At 36.4% G+C, this 23,938-nt stretch overlaps 1 protein-coding gene across 6 annotated transcripts in view; it reads right to left on the bottom strand.

Annotated features, from left to right (window-relative positions):
- Positions 1–23,938, bottom strand: part of LOC137020307 (signal induced proliferation associated 1 like 2) — a 178,399-nt gene that overhangs the window by 36,589 nt on the left and 117,872 nt on the right. For all 6 annotated transcript variants that reach the window (XM_067385630.1, XM_067385629.1, XM_067385633.1 and 3 more), the window contains exons 10-13: positions 17,029–17,271; positions 12,477–12,629; positions 10,582–10,691; positions 1,905–1,987 (exon numbers count right to left, since the gene is read on the bottom strand). In XM_067385630.1, the coding sequence (XP_067241731.1) occupies positions 1,905–1,987; positions 10,582–10,691; positions 12,477–12,629; positions 17,029–17,271 (589 nt within the window). The remainder of the gene's footprint in view (positions 1–1,904; positions 1,988–10,581; positions 10,692–12,476; positions 12,630–17,028; positions 17,272–23,938) is intronic.

Below are 23,938 nucleotides of genomic sequence, written 5' to 3'. Positions count from 1 at the left end.
GTAAATCTCACTTACCACATTAAAACACATTCTGACACTGTCCCCGCAGTGAATTTCCCAGGGGGAATTTCCCTAGATTATGAATTTGTTCGGCATTTATAAACATACAGTTGCATATATAAACAAATGCCTGCTGGCTAGCCAACGAACCAACTGAATTATAAATAAAGCACATAGTTTATTTTGTCAGCGGTCTTCTGTCCTTTGAATGAACCAGACCTCTTGACCTTCTATACAGCTGTGTGTAGGACGAGTGTGATTTTGCCAAGTAGGACATCCTGGTTAGTCTAAAATTACTATCAAATAATTTTTAGCGTTTTAGGGCAGTAGTCCTTAAAGGAACACTCCACTTTTTTTGAAAATAGGCTCATTTTCCAACTCCCCTAGAGTTAAACAGTTGAGTTTTACCTTTTTCGAATCCATTCAGCCGATCTCCGGTTCTGGCGGTACCACTTTTAGCATAGCTTAGCATAGTTAATTGAATCTGATTAGACCGTTAGCATTGCGCAGATACCAAAGGAAAACCTTCATGAACAAAGGGGTCATGAACTGTGATGTTTTATTATTTTATAATGTTTCCTGGGATGCACTTATAATCTTAGTATGATTTTTACATCAAAAATTGTCATAATTTAGAAATAAAAGGCATTTTTCCTATCCTGATTTTATCCTCTGATTTGAACGCTCTGTTTTAAGGGGCGTGTCTGCTGTGAGACTTCAGTGTAAACGCCCACTGCTGTGATTGGCTGATATCTTTCCATATGAAATAGTATTACTCTCTCAAAAACTTTTAGCATGTTTTTACTATTACAGCTCTCAAGGTTAACTAATCATGAAAAGTGTTGATTATAGCATTACATTTAGATCTATGGCATTATATTTAGATCGTGGCATGAAAGGTTGCAGTGATGAACATGTAGTCGATCACAGACATGTTGTTGAGATCATGAAAGCAGTGATCTCGTCATTGCAACTCAATTTCTGCACACTAACGAATGCTTTCATCATAACTAACAGTGCAAATGCCATGTAAATAAGAGATTTGTTGAATACAACGGGAGTTTTGGTGCGAGTCCAGAACTCAGCACTGATAAACTCGCTCTGTTTGATTGACAGCTCCAGTGATTGTAAAGGGAGCATTCTTTGATCACTTTCTTTATATAATTTAATCAGTTTAAATAACAGATTATTTTCATCCCACTAAGAGAAACAAGGTGAAGTTGAGCGTTCAGTCACTGGTTTGATTTACTGACACACAGACAAAGATCATGTGACTGTACATGAATCATTAATATCAGATCAGGCATTAGAATGAACACAGTTACTGACATGTTGTTGCATTACTGTCGAGTCCATATCGTAAAAGTCTGTTTGTAAAACCTGCGCTGAAATGCGATTGATTTACCAAAGAATCCACAGTGAAATGAACCGAATACAAATAAATAAAGCTCAACTGAGACATTCACATTGATGAAAATAAATAACCATAATCCTGCATTAGGATGCTTTGAAAGGTAATGTTATTTTAGTCCTGTATCGCTCTTCTCTCCTCCTCATCTCATTAACACACCAGTGGGCGGGGCTAACGCTGCAATGATGAAGTAGGCGTTGATTTCTTCTGTGGAGGCGGAGTTTCACCTATCTATAGGCACATTCCAGGATCAGTCATTTGCTGGTGTCAATAAAAGCTTTTATTGGACTAACAAGGAAGTTTTCAGTTCTGAAACTTACAGAGTGACCTCATATTTATCAAAAGCTCAAGGAAAAGTACCTGTTTTAAGGGTATTGAATGGATGGGACAATGTTTGTTCCTTACAGGATCAGAACAAATGATGTTGCTCTGCTTGGCAAAATCACAGTCATGACTTTTACTCTTCCAGAGTGTCAAGTGGGAATAATCTTACCCGCGTCAACTTGTTCGGCGAATCCTTGCCTCTTTCCTTCAAAGAGTTGAGGATCTTGGTGGAAGGGACATGCCATTTCGCCTCTGTGAAGATATAATAAAGGATAAGTTTCCCAGAACATCTGATTAAAGTGAACATAAGAGCAAAGAAACTGATCTTTAGCTGGTCCAGACTGGTCATTAGATGGAGCAAACTGATCTAGACATCTTAGACCTTCAGTAGGGCTGTTAGATCTTGGTGTAACAACTAATTAGGGCCCAAGCGAAAATTCGCGCAGGGCCCTCTTGTTCTTCTAAGGATTATTATTTTTAGGGCCCAAGCGAATTAAGCGCGCAGGGCCCTCTTGTTCTTCTAAGGATTATTTTTTATTTTTTTTTTTTTTTTCCGTCTTCCGGGGCTTTTTGGGGGCCTTAACATGCTCAAAAACTCTTGAAAATTGGCACACACATTGGAATCCGCGGCCATTAGGACGCCGGAGAGGCTGGTACCCGGGCGTGGCAGGGGGGCTCGACAGCGCCCCCTTGAAAAAAGTCTGAAAATTTGGTCCATATATTAAACATGCTTGCACGTATTAGTATGAAACTCGGTACACATATAGACCTCATCGGGCCGAACAACTTTCGCGCTCTAAGTTAATCGCCACGCCAACAGGAAGTCAGCTATTAAGGGTTGTTTGAAAAACGCATGCTCTGGAATTTGATATACTCCTCCTAGACGATTAATCCGATCGCCACCAAACTCGGTCAGCATGAAGTCAAGACACTGATGATTAAAAATTGCCAGGGGATTTTTGATATCTCGAACGGTTTGGCCGTGGCGAGGCAACGAATTTATGGCGAGAAAAAGGAAACAGGAAATGTGTTATAACGTCTTAATACATATATTGATCTTTATGAAACTTCACGAGTGTGTTCGTTATAGGAGTCTGATCACATGGATGTGACTATTGTGAGTCAAAGTTATAGCGCCACCAACTGGCAGCAGGAAGTGTATCACTTTTTGAAATGTTTTGAGATCACCCTCTTATTTTTACCTGATTTGCTTCAAACTTCATCAGTGTAATGTCAATACACAGCAGATGTAGACCTATGACAGGATTTTTGATATTTGAAATATTGTTGCCATGGCAACAGGTCAAACTGTAATAATATTCTTGAGTGTTTTTGAGGCTCTTAACATGCTTCAAATTGCATGAAACTCGACACACACATCAATATTGTCAACCAGTAGACATGGACAAAGCCATAGAAATGGGCGTGGTGGAGGGGCTCAGTAGCGCCACCTTTTGACAAAAGTGGGGGTTAGTTTTTCCTACAGTCACCAAACTCGGTACACATATTATTCTCATCAAGCCGGACAATTTTCTAATTTACATTCATTAGCTCCGACCAACAGGAAGTCAGCTATTTTGGTTTGAATGTAAATTTTTTGAAAAAACAGGCTATGAATTTTATACTACTACTCCTACAGGGTTTATCCAATTTACACCAAGCTTTTTTTAACTTGTTGCGAACACATTGAAGTTGTTTAATTGCAAACGGATTTTGGATATCTCAAACGGTTTGGCCGTGGCGAGGCAACGAATTTATGGCGAGAAAAGGGAAACAGGAAATGTGTTATAACTTCTGCATACATTGATTGATGTTTATGAAACTTCACGAGTGTGTTCGTTATAGGAGTCTGATCACATGGATGTAACTATTGTGAGTCAAAGTTATAGCGCCACCAAATGGCAGCAAGAAGTGTATCACTTTTAAAATGCTTTGAGATCACCCTCTTATTTTTACCTGATTTGCTTCAAACTTCATCAGTGTAATGTCAATACACAGCAGATGTAGACCTATGACAGGATTTTTGATATTTGAAATATTGTTGCCATGGCAACAGGTCAAACTGTAATAATATTCTTGAGTGTTTTTGAGGCTCTTAACATGCTTCAAATTGCATGAAACTCGACACACACATCAATATTGTCAACCAGTAGACATGGACAAAGCCATAGAAATGGGCGTGGTGGAGGGGCTCAGTAGCGCCACCTTTTGACAAAAGTGGGGGTTAGTTTTTCCTACAGTCACCAAACTCGGTAAACATATTATTCTCATCAAGCCGGACAATTTTCTAATTTACATTCATTAGCTCCGACCAACAGGAAGTCAGCTATTTTGGTTTGAATGTTAATTTTTTGAAAAAACAGGCTATGAATTTTATACTACTACTCCTACAGGGTTTATCCAATTTACACCAAGCTTTTTTTAACTTGTTGCGAACACATTGAAGTTGTTTAATTGCAAACGGATTTTGGATATCTCAAACGGTTTGGCCGTGGCGAGGCAACGAATTTATGGCAAGAAAAGGGAAACAAAGTGTTATAACTTCTGCATACATTAATTGATTTTGATGAAACATTGGCTTAGTCTTCGTTGTACAAGGCTGATCACATGGATTTGACTATTGTGATTCAAAGTCATAGCGCCACCAACTGGAAGCAGAAAATGTGTCACTTTCAGCATACATTGAGATCACCCTCTTATTTTTACCTGATTTGCTTCAAAATTCATCAGAATAATGTTAAAACTTGGCACATGTAATCCTTTGAAAATGGGCAGGGAGGAGGGGCTCTATAACGGCACCTTGTAGTGCAGTAAATGTGGAGTGAATTTGACATAGTCCTTTGATGTTTAACCGTTTTAAGTGCCTATTGCCCGCTGTGCACAGTTGCCCTGAAGCCACCGGGGTGGCGGTGCCACCGGGCTTGGGCCCGCCATCGCTGCTCGCAGCTATATTTAGGGCCCAAGCGAAAATTCGCGCAGGGCCCTCTTGTTCTTCTAAGGATTATTATTTTTTTTTTTTTTATTTTTTTCCGTCTTCCGGGGCTTTTTGGGGGCCTTAACATGCTCAAAAACTCTTGAAAATTGGCACACACATTGGAATCCGCGGCCATTAGGACGCCGGAGAGGCTGGTACCCGGGCGTGGCAGGGGGGCTCGACAGCGCCCCCTTGAAAAAAGTCTGAAAATTTGGTCCATATATTAAACATGCTTGCACGTATTAGTATGAAACTCGGTACACATATAGACCTCATCGGGCCGAACAACTTTCGCGCTCTAAGTTAATCGCCACGCCAACAGGAAGTCAGCTATTAAGGGTTGTTTGAAAAACGCATGCTCTGGAATTTGATATACTCCTCCTAGACGATTAATCCGATCGCCACCAAACTCGGTCAGCATGAAGTCAAGACACTGATGATTAAAAATTGCCAGGGGATTTTTGATATCTCGAACGGTTTGGCCGTGGCGAGGCAACGAATTTATGGCGAGAAAAAGGAAACAGGAAATGTGTTATAACGTCTTAATACATATATTGATCTTTATGAAACTTCACGAGTGTGTTCGTTATAGGAGTCTGATCACATGGATGTGACTATTGTGAGTCAAAGTTATAGCGCCACCAACTGGCAGCAGGAAGTGTATCACTTTTTGAAATGTTTTGAGATCACCCTCTTATTTTTACCTGATTTGCTTCAAACTTCATCAGTGTAATGTCAATACACAGCAGATGTAGACCTATGACAGGATTTTTGATATTTGAAATATTGTTGCCATGGCAACAGGTCAAACTGTAATAATATTCTTGAGTGTTTTTGAGGCTCTTAACATGCTTCAAATTGCATGAAACTCGACACACACATCAATATTGTCAACCAGTAGACATGGACAAAGCCATAGAAATGGGCGTGGTGGAGGGGCTCAGTAGCGCCACCTTTTGACAAAAGTGGGGGGTTAGTTTTTCCTACAGTCACCAAACTCGGTACACATATTATTCTCATCAAGCCGGACAATTTTCTAATTTACATTCATTAGCTCCGACCAACAGGAAGTCAGCTATTTTGGTTTGAATGTTAATTTTTTGAAAAAACAGGCTATGAATTTTATACTACTACTCCTACAGGGTTTATCCAATTTACACCAAGCTTTTTTTAACTTGTTGCGAACACATTGAAGTTGTTTAATTGCAAACGGATTTTGGATATCTCAAACGGTTTGGCCGTGGCGAGGCAACGAATTTATGGCGAGAAAAGGGAAACAGGAAATGTGTTATAACTTCTGCATACATTGATTGATGTTTATGAAACTTCAGGAGTGTGTTGGTTGTAGTAGTCTGATCACATGGATGTAACTATTGTGAGTCAAAGTTATAGCGCCACCAAATGGCAGCAAGAAGTGTATCACTTTTAAAATGCTTTGAGATCACCCTCTTATTTTTACCTGATTTGCTTCAAACTTCATCAGTGTAATGTCAATACACAGCAGATGTAGACCTATGACAGGATTTTTGATATTTGAAATATTGTTGCCATGGCAACAGGTCAAACTGTAATAATATTCTTGAGTGTTTTTGAGGCTCTTAACATGCTTCAAATTGCATGAAACTCGACACACACATCAATATTGTCAACCAGTAGACATGGACAAAGCCATAGAAATGGGCGTGGTGGAGGGGCTCAGTAGCGCCACCTTTTGACAAAAGTGGGGGTTAGTTTTTCCTACAGTCACCAAACTCGGTACACATATTATTCTCATCAAGCCGGACAATTTTCTAATTTACATTCATTAGCTCCGACCAACAGGAAGTCAGCTATTTTGGTTTGAATGTTAATTTTTTGAAAAAACAGGCTATGAATTTTATACTACTACTCCTACAGGGTTTATCCAATTTACACCAAGCTTTTTTAACTTGTTGCTAACACATTGAAGTTGTTTAATTGCAAACGGATTTTGGATATCTCAAACGGTTTGGCCGTGGCGAGGCAACGAATTTATGGCAAGAAAAGGGAAACAAAGTGTTATAACTTCTGCATACATTAATTGATTTTGATGAAACTTTGGCTTAGTCTTCGTTGTACAAGGCTGATCACATGGATTTGAGTATTGTGATTCAAAGTCATAGCGCCACCAACTGGAAGCAGAAAATGTGTCACTTTCAGCATACATTGAGATCACCCTCTTATTTTTACCTGATTTGCTTCAAAATTCATCAGAATAATGTTAAAACTTGGCACATGTAATCCTTTGAAAATGGGCAGGGAGGAGGGGCTCTATAGCGGCACCTTGTAGTGCAGTAAATGTGGAGTGAATTTGACATAGTCCTTTGATGTTTAACCGTTTTAAGTGCCTATTGCCCGCTGTGCACAGTTGCCCTGAAGCCACCGGGGTGGCGGTGCCACCGGGCTTGGGCCCGCCATCGCTGCTCGCAGCTATATTTATTATTATTTTTTTTTTTTTTTTTTTTTTTTCCGTCTTCCGGGGCTTTTTGGGGGCCTTAACATGCTCAAAAACTCTTGAAAATTGGCACACACATTGGAATCCGCGGCCATTAGGACGCCGGAGAGGCTGGTACCCGGGCGTGGTAGGGGGGCTCAACAGCGCCCCCTTGAAAAAAGTCTGAAAATTTGGTCCATATATTAAACATGCTTGCACGTATTTGTATGAAACTCGGTACACATATAGACCTCATCGGGCCGAACAACTTTCGCGCTCTAAGTTAATCGCCACGCCAACAGGAAGTCAGCTATTAAGGGTTGTTTGAAAAACGCATGCTCTGGAATTTGATATACTCCTCCTAGACGATTAATCCGATCGCCACCAAACTCGGTCAGCATGAAGTCAAGACACTGATGATTAAAAATTGCCAGGGGATTTTTGATATCTCGAACGGTTTGGCCGTGGCGAGGCAATGAATTTATGGCGAGAAAAAGGAAACAGGAAATGTGTTATAACGTCTTAATACATATATTGATCTTTATGAAACTTCACGAGTGTGTTCGTTATAGGAGTCTGATCACATGGATGTGACTATTGTGAGTCAAAGTTATAGCGCCACCAACTGGCAGCAGGAAGTGTATCACTTTTTGAAATGTTTTGAGATCACCCTCTTATTTTTACCTGATTTGCTTCAAACTTCATCAGTGTAATGTCAATACACAGCAGATGTAGACCTATGACAGGATTTTTGATATTTGAAATATTGTTGCCATGGCAACAGGTCAAACTGTAATAATATTCTTGAGTGTTTTTGAGGCTCTTAACATGCTTCAAATTGCATGAAACTCGACACACACATCAATATTGTCAACTAGTAGACATGGACAAAGCCATAGAAATGGGCGTGGTGGAGGGGCTCAGTAGCGCCACCTTTTGACAAAAGTGGGGGTTAGTTTTTCCTACAGTCACCAAACTCGGTACACATATTATTCTCATCAAGCCGGACAATTTTCTAATTTACATTCATTAGCTCCGACCAACAGGAAGTCAGCTATTTTGGTTTGAATGTAAATTTTTTGAAAAAACAGGCTATGAATTTTATACTACTACTCCTACAGGGTTTATCCAATTTACACCAAGCTTTTTTTAACTTGTTGCGAACACATTGAAGTTGTTTAATTGCAAACGGATTTTGGATATCTCAAACGGTTTGGCCGTGGCGAGGCAACGAATTTATGGCGAGAAAAGGGAAACAGGAAATGTGTTATAACTTCTGCATACATTGATTGATGTTTATGAAACTTCAGGAGTGTGTTGGTTGTAGTAGTCTGATCACATGTATGTAACTATTGTGAGTCAAAGTTATAGCGCCACCAAATGGCAGCAAGAAGTGTATCACTTTTAAAATGCTTTGAGATCACCCTCTTATTTTTACCTGATTTGCTTCAAACTTCATCAGTGTAATGTCAATACACAGCAGATGTAGACCTATGACAGGATTTTTGATATTTGAAATATTGTTGCCATGGCAACAGGTCAAACTGTAATAATATTCTTGAGTGTTTTTGAGGCTCTTAACATGCTTCAAATTGCATGAAACTCGACACACACATCAATATTGTCAACCAGTAGACATGGACAAAGCCATAGAAATGGGCGTGGTGGAGGGGCTCAGTAGCGCCACCTTTTGACAAAAGTGGGGGTTAGTTTTTCCTACACTCACCAAACTCGGTAAACATATTATTCTCATCAAGCCGGACAATTTTCTAATTTACATTCATTAGCTCCGACCAACAGGAAGTCAGCTATTTTGGTTTGAATGTTAATTTTTTGAAAAAACAGGCTATGAATTTTATACTACTACTCCTACAGGGTTTATCCAATTTACACCAAGCTTTTTTTAACTTGTTGCGAACACATTGAAGTTGTTTAATTGCAAACGGATTTTGGATATCTCAAACGGTTTGGCCGTGGCGAGGCAACGAATTTATGGCAAGAAAAGGGAAACAGGAAATGTGTTATAACTTCTGCATACATTGATTGATGTTTATGAAACTTCAGGAGTGTGTTGGTTGTAGTAGTCTGATCACATGGATGTAACTATTGTGAGTCAAAGTTATAGCGCCACCAAATGGCAGCAAGAAGTGTATCACTTTTAAAATGCTTTGAGATCACCCACTTATTTTTACCTGATTTGCTTCAAACTTCATCAGTGTAATGTCAATACACAGCAGATGTAGACCTATGACAGGATTTTTGATATTTGAAATATTGTTGCCATGGCAACAGGTCAAACTGTAATAATATTCTTGAGTGTTTTTGAGGCTCTTAACATGCTTCAAATTGCATGAAACTCGACACACACATCAATATTGTCAACCAGTAGACATGGACAAAGCCATAGAAATGGGCGTGGTGGAGGGGCTCAGTAGCGCCACCTTTTGACAAAAGTGGGGGTTAGTTTTTCCTACAGTCACCAAACTCGGTACACATATTATTCTCATCAAGCCGGACAATTTTCTAATTTACATTCATTAGCTCCGACCAACAGGAAGTCAGCTATTTTGGTTTGAATGTTAATTTTTTGAAAAAACAGGCTATGAATTTTATACTACTACTCCTACAGGGTTTATCCAATTTACACCAAGCTTTTTTTAACTTGTTGCTAACACATTGAAGTTGTTTAATTGCAAACGGATTTTGGATATCTCAAACGGTTTGGCCGTGGCGAGGCAACGAATTTATGGCAAGAAAAGGGAAACAAAGTGTTATAACTTCTGCATACATTAATTGATTTTGATGAAACTTTGGCTTAGTCTTCGTTGTACAAGGCTGATCACATGGATTTGACTATTGTGATTCAAAGTCATAGCGCCACCAACTGGAAGCAGAAAATGTGTCACTTTCAGCATACATTGAGATCACCCTCTTATTTTTACCTGATTTGCTTCAAAATTCATCAGAATAATGTTAAAACTTGGCACATGTAATCCTTTGAAAATGGGCAGGGAGGAGGGGCTCTATAACGGCACCTTGTAGTGCAGTAAATGTGGAGTGAATTTGACATAGTCCTTTGATGTTTAACCGTTTTAAGTGCCTATTGCCCGCTGTGCACAGTTGCCCTGAAGCCACCGGGGTGGCGGTGCCACCGGGCTTGGGCCCGCCATCGCTGCTCGCAGCTATATTTCAACTATGATATTCTAAAAACCAGATTGACCACAATAACTATTACTGCTAATAATGACCATAACAATAGCAATTTGGTTTTAATTAACAGTGCAACACTAACAATAACCTATTTTCTTTCCAGCAGGCTAAGGAACTGTATAATTTCCAGTATATTTGTCTCGCTGACCTTCACTCTTATGAAGGATAACTACAAAGCTCTGGATGTATGAGGCTGTGTTTGAATCGCACCTGCAGAGCGAGTTCTCTCGAGGGTGGGCTCCCTCTCCCTCAGCATCTCGCCGTCTCCCAGCATGCCCTGGGCTTCAGCTGAGCGCTCATGGAGCACGGGAGACTGACACCTGTGGATGGAACAGGCTGGAGTTTAGCCCTTTTGGGGAATGGGAAAATGACCTCAATCAACCAAATGAGGACGATGAAAGGTTTTTTTGGGGCTATTCATCTTTCATTGCAGTGCACTGATGTACAGTTTGATTAAAAACACGTCCAGCTGTGATCAAAGACTCTATGTATGAGGACATGTCTAAATTCATATTGCTTATTTCTTTACTGATATTAAAAAATGGCAGCCTTGATTGGATTCATTATGGATTGACTACTGACTACATCCTCTCAGTGGAACGAGATGTGTGAAATTAGCTAAAAATATGCTGTGCTAGAGACTTAAAGTCTAAACATCTTTATAGCCAATTAGTAAACGAACAAATACTGCTCCTGAACATCAATCAGTTGACTCGTCACGTATAAATTCATTTCTAAAACCAAATCAGCCCATATCAGATGAACAATATAACAGACAACAAACTGTTTTCAGTTTTTATATAAGATTAAATAAAATTAAACTAATTCATATTAATATTATTTAATATAATAAATAATATAATTTTTATATATTTTAAGAAATAATATTAATTCAGATATTAACAAATGTTTTAATATTAATATTTTAAAATTAAAATATATTAATTAAACAATATAAAATTAAATTAATTTCTAAAATCCAAATTAACAATATGTAAAAAAGTATATGGAAAAAAAATTTAATAGTTTAATATCAACAAATAATATATATATATATAAAATAAATGTATTTATTAATACATTAATTTTAAATTAAATCATTGTAAATAAACTAAACATATACTTATAATAAAATAATATAATATTAATAAATATTATTTAAATAATTAATATTTTAAAATTAAAATATATTAATTAAACAATATAAAATTTTATTAATTTCTAAAGTCCAAATTAACAATATTCTTATGTTTTTTTATAAGATGAAAAATATGGAAAAAATTAAATAGTTTAATATCAACAAATAATATATATAATAAGTTTTTTATTTATACATTAATATTAAATTAGCTAATTTTCAATAAACTAAACCTATACTAAATACTTATAATAAAATAATAAATATTATTTAAATAATTTATCAGTGGATTTACTCATTTATATTTATTGAATTGTTAATTGGACCAAAACATTACTACTAAATTAAACTGTATTAAATTAAATTAATACAAAATAAATATTTAAATAACAATATAAGTATAATTATATTAACTGATTTATTTATTTAATGAAATTATTATATATTAAATAAAAAAAAATATTAATAACATTTTATTAATTTCATGCACGATATATCGGCCACCATATCAGTTTCAGCCGATATATGTTCATTTTTAATGTTATTGTTATCGGCCAGATTATTTGGCTGATATATTAAAGCTGATAAATAATGGATTATTTCGTTCAGATGTGCACTGTTCACCATGATGGTTTTGAATTGCTTGAAATATGATTGAAAATCACTTCAAAAAGGAAAATACAGTAAGTGCAACATGTGCAGCTTAAGTCTGTCATATAGATTATATAATATAATAATGAGAACATTATAATTGTGAGCTTGGGACATGGCTTTGAATGGTGAGACGTTTGTTTTTATAATCAGACTCTCAAAATGATATACAAATTTTGATTTAGATTTATCAACCGATATATTGGTTATCAGCTTTCAAATATAAAGAATTATCGGTTATCGATATCGGCCCAAATTTCATATCGCTGCATCCCTAATGTCCAGCAGAATCTGTGAGTTTGTGTTTGCGTGTTACCCGTCGTATCCGGGCTGCTGGTTCCAGCTGGCGCTCCCGCAGGGTCCGGGGTCACTGGAGGAGGACTGGTTACTGGGTGAGCTGCGGTAGTGTTGAGACGCCTCTCCTTTACTGCAGGACGAGATCTGAGGGTTCTCCATATCTTGTACGGTCCTGTAGCGTGAGAAAGAGAGAGAACAGATGGGTTTCCATTCTCACAGCAGCTGAGGCACCGAGGAGTACGACTACAGTGGAATTCAATATGGCGTGAGCAACAGATTTCAGCTGAACGAACAAACAGAGAGCCTGTAGAGTCAAGAAGACAACATCAGCCTGACATCAATGTGTCTGATCTGATCACTCTGTCCACAAGAGTAACACGCTGAATGTGTGTTAAAGACCCCCTGCAGTGAAAACCAAGTTTTTAATGTTGTTTATATGGTGTTTTTAATGTGCTTTAAGACAAACCATGTGCAAATTCATAAGTCAACACCATTGCTGAGTATTTTCTATTTAAAACTGCAGCGATCTAAAGACAGTCTCAAAAAGGTGGTTTAAAATCGTTAGTGTTTCTGACGTCACAAACTACCTTGTAACCAATCATGTCAAAGTGCCGACGGGCTTTAGCATATCATTAACTATTAACGCTTTGAAGAAGGCAGCTGGACCGGGAGTATGGTTTGTTATTACACATTATTAGCTGTTTGATAACATAGTCAAGCAAAAGACTAATCATATTAATTATCGTTAAGTGCCTGATGTTGTAAAGTGCGACACAATTGTGCAGCGTTTACCTCAGGAAGTTGACCGAGTGGATCTCTGAGCTTGTGCGAGAGAGTGGAGGCGGGGCTAATTAGCATATTCATAGATTTGAGTATTATAAATTAAGCAAGGGTGTAGAGTTACATTCAAGCTATTTCAAGGCATGATTTTTTTTTCACTGGAAAGAAATGTATAATATGTCATTTTGATGATCAAAGATGAGTTTTAAGGGATACAATTATTGACTACAGGGGGACTTTTTAATTAAACTTTTTTCTACTATATAATGTTGTTATCAATGTTGAGGAATGAATGATATTAATACATTAATAATAAATTAACTATATTAAATAAGCTAAACCAATATTAAATCAAATTTACTTAATATCTAAAATCAAAATCAACTATATCAGATGAACAGCACATTTTTTCAGTTGTTTAAGATGAAATATAATATATAATATGAAAAATATAAATAATAATATAATGGAATAAAGTATACGAAATAATAAACAAATATTGTATTTAATAATATTAATATTCAATTGTTACATTTATAGTTGTTATAAAAATTAAATTAAATTATTTTCAATAAACTAAATCCACACTAAATATAAATTTATAAAATAATTAAATTAATTTATCAGTGGATTAGTGAAATAATTGGGATAATTAGGCAACACACAGACCCATAAATGTTGCACTGATTAATATGACATTAATAATGGTCAGATTATCATGCGATTTCAACCATTTTATGTTAAATATGTTTGTGCAATTTACCTTTTATTTACTTGACATTCGGGCAAATGTGCATCTTTGATTTTCTATGCATACAGAAGAAGAAATTCAAGATTTTGCCCAAATATCAAGTAGATAAAAGGTTACAGTATTTAACATAAAACATGGTTTAAATCAATCTGAAAACATAATAATGTGATTGTTATTAATGGATGCATACTATAAAAATAGCATGAGTACAAATGGTAATTTGTTATTCCGAACACCACTAAGATCCCGTCTACTAAACCACCAGTGATCCAATCACACGTCAACTCGCAAAAGTACCGGCTGTGAAAACTCAAGCATCTAATATTCCCGCTCCTGCAATGTTTTTCTGATTACTCCCGGCCGTCAGCTTTAATGGGAGTCAGCAGTGGTTTCATTCTCCATGCATACATCGCACACACCTTCCACAACCGCAGAACGTGAGGTGAAGAAACGTAATGAAGGTGATTTCACCTCTCGCCTGCCCAAACAGGTCAACGTCAGTCTGAAGCAACGATGCACAGACCAAAACGCACAATTGGCACGGTGAATTTGCGCACAAACAATGCCACTGGACAATACGCATGCTAGCATATTAACACATCACTGTGACAGATGCCAAGTCCTTTAACACCTGTAAATATTTTGTGAAAAAAGTGTGCAAACATTGCCATATCAATGTTAAAGTGGTTGCTAGGACATTACTGTCCAGTGTGTTTTTAGTGATAGTATTAATGCATCACCAATAAGAGAAGAAGCACAGCTCAGTGGCATTACTGACGCGACGCACAGCTCTCTCCACATGCGGTCTCACAGAAGAGTCTGGAAAGGTCATCAACACCACGAGGGGCTTCCAAGTAAGAACAAATGACCATATTATAATATTTGAAAGGCATATCGCATGCATACCAAACACAGGAACCTGAATTCATGATGTTCTGGGTCAGTAAGTATGCCAGGAACACTGGTAATGCAACACATCACTTTGCAGCAGCAAGTAAATGATAGTGAAAACTGGAAACAAAAATGTTGCATGACACGGCATGACCACATACGGTGCAATTTTCATATATTTTTGCACTGCAAAAGAGTATTTTTAGAATATCTAATAAATATCTTGAAATGATACATTTACTCAAAAAGCAATACTGCATACAATATTAAGACTTGTTTTCAAAGATTGCATCTTGAATATGAGTGTATTTTGTCTTACTGCACTGGCAGATTTTGCATTACTTGTTTTTTAACTAGTTTATATTGGCAGTGCAGTAAGACAAAATACACTCATACTAAAAACACAATCTAAATGAAAACAAGTCTCATCATCTTATGCAATGTTATCACATGGATGTGACTATTGCAAGTCAAAGTCTTAGCGCCACCAATTGGCAGCAGGGGGTGTGTCACTTTCAAAATGCTTTGAAATCACCCGCTTAATTTTACTTGATTTCCTTCAAACTTCATCAGTATAATGTCAAAACACAGCAGATGTAGACCTGTGAAAGAATTCTTGATATGTTAAAAAAAAAAAAACTGTTGCCATGGCAACATGGCACATTTTTGAGACTCTTAGCATGCATCAAATTCCACAAATCTCGACACACACACACATCAGAGTGGTCAGCTTTTAGACATGGGCAAAGCCTCAGAAATGGCATGGAGAGGGAGCTCTGTAGCGCCACCTTTTGACAAATGTGGGGGGTAAGTTTTACCTACAGTCACCAAACACCATACGATATATATGTTGATCCCATTGAGCCGGACAACTTTCTAATTTACAGTCATTAGCTCCAAATAACAGGAAGTGACATATTTAAGATTGAATGTAATTTTTTTTCTAACAATTAGGCTCTTCATTTTTAGCTACTGCTTCTACACGATTCATACGATTCATACCAAACTTTGCAAAGTTGCCCTGAAGCCATTGGGGTGGCGGTGCCACTGGGGCTTGGGCCCGTCATCGCTGCCGGCAGCTATATTTTTTTTGTTTTCCAGTTAAAATATCTAATAAATATCTTAAATTGATATAAATTAACTGAAAGCAATCCTGCATACATTATTAAGACTTGTTTTCAAAGATTGGATCTTGAATATAAGTGTATTTTGTCTAACTACACTTGCAGATTTTGTTTGTAAATGTTTAAAGAAAAATTAAGGAAAATCCATCAGACCTTGAGAACAAAAATAGACCAAAAATACACAATTGTTTCTGTTGTGAAACTCTTCCCCACTTCCTTCATCCTGCTGTTTTTTTCATGCACTTTAACACTTCAACACTTCAACACAATCTGAATGAATCTGGTTCAATCATTAGTATCACAGGAAGGCGATTAGGGCCATATTTTTGTTTCTTCCCAAATTCAGTTTTATTTATCCCAAATTCCCTGTTTTCTGTTGAAATTTTTCTTGATTCTATTTAAAAGGTTTAATTACATTTCAAAAATCAAAAAGCTAATCAATTGCATTCACAAACCTTTAACAGTCCGATTTTTACAATAATAAGGCCCAATTTTTTTTTCTTCAGAAATTCTGTTTTTCAGTTTTTTTGGGGGGGATTAAAGATTTAAATTCACTATCTGTAGTAATCGAATAAAGGCATAAAACATTAACAATATAATCTTATAAAATAGTAATAAAATGCAAATTTAACAATACTTTTAAATTTTCTTTTAAACTTAAAACATGGAAGAAAAAATGTGTAATGTTCCTTAAAATTAAGTTTTAACAATTATTATTACTACTACTACTACTACTACTCTGAGAAGTACTACTGTACAATGGTAATATATTTCTTTCATAAGTTTCTTCAAGTTAAACCAATCTTTTATTTTGCCGGGTTGTAGTGAAGACCTTTGAGTTTCTGTGTGTGTATATGATGATAGTTTTCTCAAATGTAAAAGCTTGTTTAGTGACTCTCAGAGCAGCTCTGGAGATGAAGTTCACGTGTGCTTGAGTATGCGTAGTGGACCAAACTGAGACACGCACACTTCAGATTTCAATAGGAAAAGATGTGTCCACGGAGGAGCTGAAACTAAAGTGATACCTGGGTCCATCTGGCAACTTCCGGTCGAAAGAGGTGCTGCGTGGGATGGCGGTCTGGAGGATCTGCTGGCACGGCATGCGATCGGGACCCTGGGTGGGAGATCCGCGGGGAAGAGGCTGGCCGCTGGTGGGCACACGGTGCCAGGTGGTGTTTCTTTTGAAGGGCGTCTTGTACTCGCAGGGCGTTCCTTCACTGTCCAGCTTATACTCCACCATAGGAATGCGGTAGAGCTCTGAACATCCCCTGAGACACACATGAAGAGCAGAAAATAAGCCACCAATATTTTTTGGAATAATTTGCACTTATTAATTGCTCATAACAGAATCAGGATTGTATTAAAGAGGATCTATTATCTATTGTTCTACTAGAACAGATTTTCATGCTTGAATGTTTATTATTTTCCCCATATTCTCCATTGTTGCAGCTATTTTTGTACAGCTAAAATAACTGGAATCGAATGACACCGCACATTCAAGTTACCGCTTTTACATTAAAAATAAATGCTGGAAAATGCACAGAAATGGAGAAGCTGGATGAGGTGGGGTTCCTGGGTTGAAAGAGAAGAGCCTGAGGGTTCAGCGCTGCACCCTGGTCATGAAAACAGTCCAAAAAAAAAAAAAAACCTTTTGCAATTCAACTCTGCCGCTATTGTCTCCATGAAGCTCTTGGGGTGAAGGGTTCACATTCTCATCTGCCATTTGCATAACCAGCCCACAGGCTCATATCAATTATATGCAGAAGACAGCCCCAAAAATCAGAGAATGTGCATCGGCTGAAATGTGTTTTAGATTGAGCTGCATTCATCAGCTATTTCCCCATTGCCCTCTGGTTATCACTGACCTTGGCGTTCTCAAGAGGGCAGAGAACACTAGATGCTACGCTACACTTTCTGGCACAATCTCTTGGCATGAGCAACACGGCAATGCAAAACATCCTCGAAAGGGACTTTTTTTTGACCAAGAAATCATGCTGGAATACATAAAAGGAAAAGATCAGCAATAAATGAAAATTCTGTCATCATTTACTCACCCTTGTGTCATTCAGATTCTGTATGGTTTCCTTGTATGAAAAACAAGATGTTTTGTATTTTGCAATTGTTTTTTGAGGTCTTCAAGGCTGCATTTATGCATCAATATTGTGAAATATACCGATCAGGCATAACATTATGAGCACTGACAGGTGAAGTGAATAACACAGATCATCTCTTCATCACGAGTGGATATATTAGGCAACAAGTGAACATTTTGTCCTCAAAGCTGATGTGTTAGAAGTAGGAAAAATGGGCAAACGTAAGGATTTGAGCAAGTTTGACAAGAGCCAAACTGTGATGACTAGGCGACTGGGTCAGAGCATCTTTCTTGTGAATATATAGTAAAGTGTAATTTATATCCTGTGATCAAAGCATCATTACTCCAGTCTTCAGTGTCACATGATCCTTCAGAAATCATTCTAATGATGATTGCTACCCAAGAAACATTTCCTATTATTATCATCAATGTGCTACTTAACATCATTTATTTGAAGTAAAAAATCTTTTGTTACTTTATAAACGTCTACTCACTTTTGAACAATAGAATGTTCCTTGTGGAATAAAATTCTTAATTTCTTTATTATCCACAGCCTCTATTTATGAGAAACAGTATGAAGTTCACTGCATTGGGGAATACTGAGGTGAGTAATATGAGACATCTTTAGTTCTGGGCGCCAGATGTCTCTTAAGTGTTTATCAATGACCAGAAATCAAACAAAATGCAGATGCAAATGCATTAAACATCAGCCGCAGCTAACAGCATTGGCTCATGTGTTTGAAAAGTCAATCAACATAAATGCAGTTACTGTATATCACTCACAGATGCAACGTAATGAGAACCAGTTGAAAAGAAAAGTAAACTACTGAATCAAACATTCGGCGCCTCGAGCATTTGAGATGTTCTAAGTTTCTTCAAGTCCGTTTCCCCATTAAAATGGGCTATTTGGAGTGAATAATATCCAAAACTACTGATAAACAATTCACAGCATAAGCTAAATACATAATAAAGATAATGAAGTTATCACCTCACTATTTACTTCCACACAGAACAAAACATTCACATTTTCCACATCAAAACCTGAAGCCTCTGACGTACACTAGCACATGGAGAATAATCCACAGCGTGTGAATGCGCCGAGGAACACAAACCCAATTGCGTTTAAGTGGAAGCTTTTAAAGATTCAATGTTGTTTTAGAAAGACACTTGATCCCACATGACCAACGAAGCAAAACTCACAAGAGTTATTCCCAACATTAGTGTTCTTATCCAAGGAAAAGTATGTATTGCCCGTTGCTCTGCTCACATTTACAGGCTCAGATTTATAGAGTGATGTTTTCCACTGCCGCTTGCCAAGAACTGCACAACGACTGAGTCAATCCTCTCACTACTGCCGTCATAATGGAAAACAGAAGCATGTGATATAAAGGTAAGATACTAATGACCCTGAGAAATGCAACAATGATCAGTATTGGTTGATATTCGTAATGCTTGTTTAAACACCTCAAGGATAATTTTGCTACTGAGTTTAGCAAAACATGTGCAAAACAAGCTTAAAAAGGGGTCATATCATGAAAATCTGACTTTTTCCGTGTTTAAGTGCTATAATTGTGTCCCCGGTGCATCTACCAACCCAGAAAATGTGAAAAAGGACAACCTAGTAACTTTGTTTTGGTAATCCTTTCTCTGCAAGCATGTGAAAAAACAAGCCCTTTTATTACCGCCCCTTAATCTGCACGTCTTCTGGAAAGGGGGCGGGATCAGCAGCTCATTTGCATGTAAAGGGACACACACAAAAACAGCGTGTTTTTGCTCACACTCAAATAGGGGCAAATAATAAATGATCTGTGGGGTATTTTGAGCTGGAACTTCACAGACACATTCTGGAGACACCAGAGACTGATATTACATCTTGTGAAAAGAGGCATTATAGGTCCCCTTTAAATCTAGCATACATTTCCCAATCCTGCACTATACAATGAAGTGAATCAAACAGTCCCTCCAGAAAAACGCGATTATGCGATCGCCTGATTTAATGCATAATCAGCCAAAGTCCGCATATTTATGCGGGGGTCGCAATTTTTCAAATAAGCCGCACTTTCGCAGCATAAATTTCCGATTTCAGCAAGCAAAATATGCGGGGCTAGCATGATTTCATAATCCCTGTATTTTCATTGCAAAAAAGTCACATATATCTTAGCAGAAAGTTGAAAAAATGTTGCGTTTACTTCACACAAGTAAAGCGCCATTATTTCCCCCCATTGCCATGGGAACCTTATGAAGTGACGTAATCACATGACGTGAACAGCATCTGCAAACTGCCACCGCCAAACATTTGAGGAAAGGGTGCTGGGGGAATCACCTTTTTTTCTCTTTTTCATCAGTTTTTGCAAGTTCCCGCAATTTCATCACATAAAATTGCAAAAATATCCTGCATATTCCATTGCATTTTTTAAAGGTGATGTAATATAAGTCTAAGGTGTCCCCTGAATGTGTCTGTGAAGTTTCAGCTCAAAATACCCCATAGATTTTTTTTTAATTCATTTTTTTAACTGCCTATTTTGGGGCATCATTATAAATGAGACGATTTAGGCTGCGGCCCCTTTAATTCTCGTGCTCCACGCCCACGGAGCTCACGCTTGCCTTGAACAGTGTATAAACAAAGTTTACACAGATAATATAACCCTCAAATGGATCTTTACAAAGTGTTCGTCATGCATGCGTCGGATTATGTGAGTACTGTATACTGTTATATTGTTTACATTTGATTACGTTTGATAGTGCTCCGTGGCTAACGGCTAACATTACACACTGTTGGAGAGATTTATAAAGAATGAAGTTGTGTTTATGAATTATACAGACTGCAAGTGTTTAAAAATGAAAATTTTTGAATACAGTGAGTGAATACAGTAATAAACGATGATAACTTTAACCACATTTAACAGTACATTAGCAACATGCTAACGAAACATTTAGAAAGACAATTTACAAATATCACAAAAAATATCATGATATCATGGATCATGTCAGTTATTATTGCTCCATCTGCCATTTTTCGCTGTTGTTCTTGCTTGCTTACCTAGTCTGATGATTCAGCTGTGCACAGATCCAGACGTTAATACTGGCTGCCCTTGTCTAATGCCTTGAACATGGGCTGGCATATGCAAATATTGGGGGCGTACATATTAATGATCCCGACTGTTGCGTAACAGTCGGTGTTATGTTGAGATTCGCCTGTTCTTCGGAGGTCTTTTAAACAAATGAGATTTATATAAGAAGGAGGAAACAATGGAGTTTGAGACTCACTGTATGTCATTTCCATGTACTGAACTCTTGTTATTCAACTATGCCAAGGTAAACTCAATTTTTAATTCGAGGACACCTTCAAGAAAACATGCCGCAAAATTTAAGGAATTTTGCCCGCAACAATCACAAAAGAAATTCGCGTTTTTCTGGAGGGACTGATAAAACTGAATTTACAAAGAAAAGTTTCACATTAGATCTTCGCAAGGACCTTCAACTACATACACGTCTATTTATAAGTTTGGGGTCAGACTTTTGACACAGCAACGACGCATGAAATCGATCAAAAGTGACAGTAAAAACATTTATGATGTTACAAAGGATTTCTATTTCAAATAAATGCTGTTCTCTTTCCATTCAAAGAATCATGAAAAATATAATGCATCACAGTTTTAACAAAAATCTAAAGCAGCACAACTGTTTTCAACATTGATAATAATCATTAATGTTTCTTGAGCAGCAAATCATCATATCAGAATGATTTCTGAAGGATCATGTGACACAGAAGACTGGAGTAATGAGTAATGATGCTGAAAATTCAGCTTTAATCACAGGATATATATTAAAGTTTACTACATATTAACTTAGAAAATTATTAAATTGTAATAATATTTCACAATTTTTACTGCAGTTTTGATAAAATGAACGCAGTCTTCGTGAGCAGAAGAGACTTTAAAAAAAAATAAAAAATTCTTAAAGACTCCAAACTTGAATAGTGTATATTATAAAATAAAACTACATTTTTACATTAAATCTTCCAATTAAAGTGCCTTCAAGTAAATAAATATCAGAGTTCCATCAGTGTAACATCACAGTACTTCTTTGTAAGGGTGGGAAATCGAGCTTCACTGTGACTTTTCCCATCAAACAAACTGTTTTTACATCCTCTCTCATTTTAAAGAGCCCATATATGTCTTTTTATGGTTGCGCAGAATCCAGTCTGGGCTGGTGAAATACGGCTCTAATATTAGCCTAACCCAGAAAATCTATTTATTTACACTAGAGCAGCAGGATGTGGCCGGCCGTAACCCTGCGCAGTCCACAAGCGCTTTCCAACGTTTCTATATGAATCTTTAAACATGCTGCTCATACATCACACTAATGAGAGAAACATTTCACATGTGTCTACACTGAAAATGACTCACTTATGGATTGAAAATGTAAACAGCGGGTAAATATTTGGTTTTCAGACTAATCAGAGAGTGTATGTAATATTATGAGGCTCTGCTCCTCAAATTCAGACCTGAAACATGAGATTCATGCTGTTCCTTTAAGTAGTATTTATCTAAATGTAAAGTACAAACATCCTGAACGCAGCGATGACATCTGGCAATTCTAGAAATATTCTGTGGTTGTTTAACTGCATCACTTGCAATTAGATTTATGCACTTGGCAGATGCTTTAATCCAAAGTGACTTACATTGCATTGAAGGTACAGTATGCATTTGATCAGTTTTTGCATTCCCTGTGACCTGACAGCACCAGAACATAGTAGTGGTGTGTTTTACATGGGCATATTTCCTTTAGAATATGTAAAAATATAGATATCCATTATGGTTTATATTAAGTAGGTCCAATGAGAGCTATTCAGACAGTAGATCGCTCTGTTCTGCCTCCATCTGTAAATAAGCTTCTGTTGCATGATGTATGATAACAGATGATCATGTATGTACGAGGATTTGCTGACATGTTGGATTGACAGGATATGATCAGTGTGTGTTTACATGTGATATGACAATATTAAAGGTTCAAACATAAGGCTGTTAGAATATCTCTCTAGATTTTCAATGCTCTGTCTAGGAGTAAATGAATTGGACGGCTCAGAATGTGATTGAACTTGTTTACTTAACCTAATTAGTCCGCTGAAAAATTACTTTCATATTATAAATGAGACAGAGCAGCTGATTGAATCAGTCAGCTCATTTAAATGCAATGACAGTAAAAAAAACAAATATCAATTATAAAACAATATATATAAATTATATTTAATAATATATAATAATTTACATCTTAACAATGATAAAATATTAAAATTCAAAAAAATATAATAATTCAATATATAGTAAAAAATTAAATTAATAAACAATTACACAAATTATATTTATAAATAATTTTCATATTATATAAACATATATATATTTTGTGTTTTATATATATATAATATATATATATATATATATATATATATATATATATATATATATATTACAAAATTATTTAGATATATTAGTGTGTGTGTGTGTGTGTGTGTGTGTGTGTGTGTGTATATATATATATATATATATATATATATATATATATATATATATATATATATACATACATAAACATACATACACTAATAATATTATTATTGTAATTATGACTATAATAATAATGATAATATAAATTATTATTTTAATAATATTAGAAATAATAATAAAAATGTTTAATAATTAAATATATAGTACAATAAAATGTATACAAATTTTATATATATATAAAAAACAAAACAAAAATAATAATATAAAATAATATAATATATTATAAAACAATGTGTAAATTATATTTAATAAAAAAATACATTTTAATAAAAACTA

Source organism: Chanodichthys erythropterus, chromosome 5 (genome assembly GCF_024489055.1).
Source record: "Chanodichthys erythropterus isolate Z2021 chromosome 5, ASM2448905v1, whole genome shotgun sequence".
In the NCBI taxonomy this organism is placed as follows: domain Eukaryota; kingdom Metazoa; phylum Chordata; class Actinopteri; order Cypriniformes; family Xenocyprididae; genus Chanodichthys; species Chanodichthys erythropterus.
This window is presented reverse-complemented; position numbering and strand designations above follow the sequence as displayed.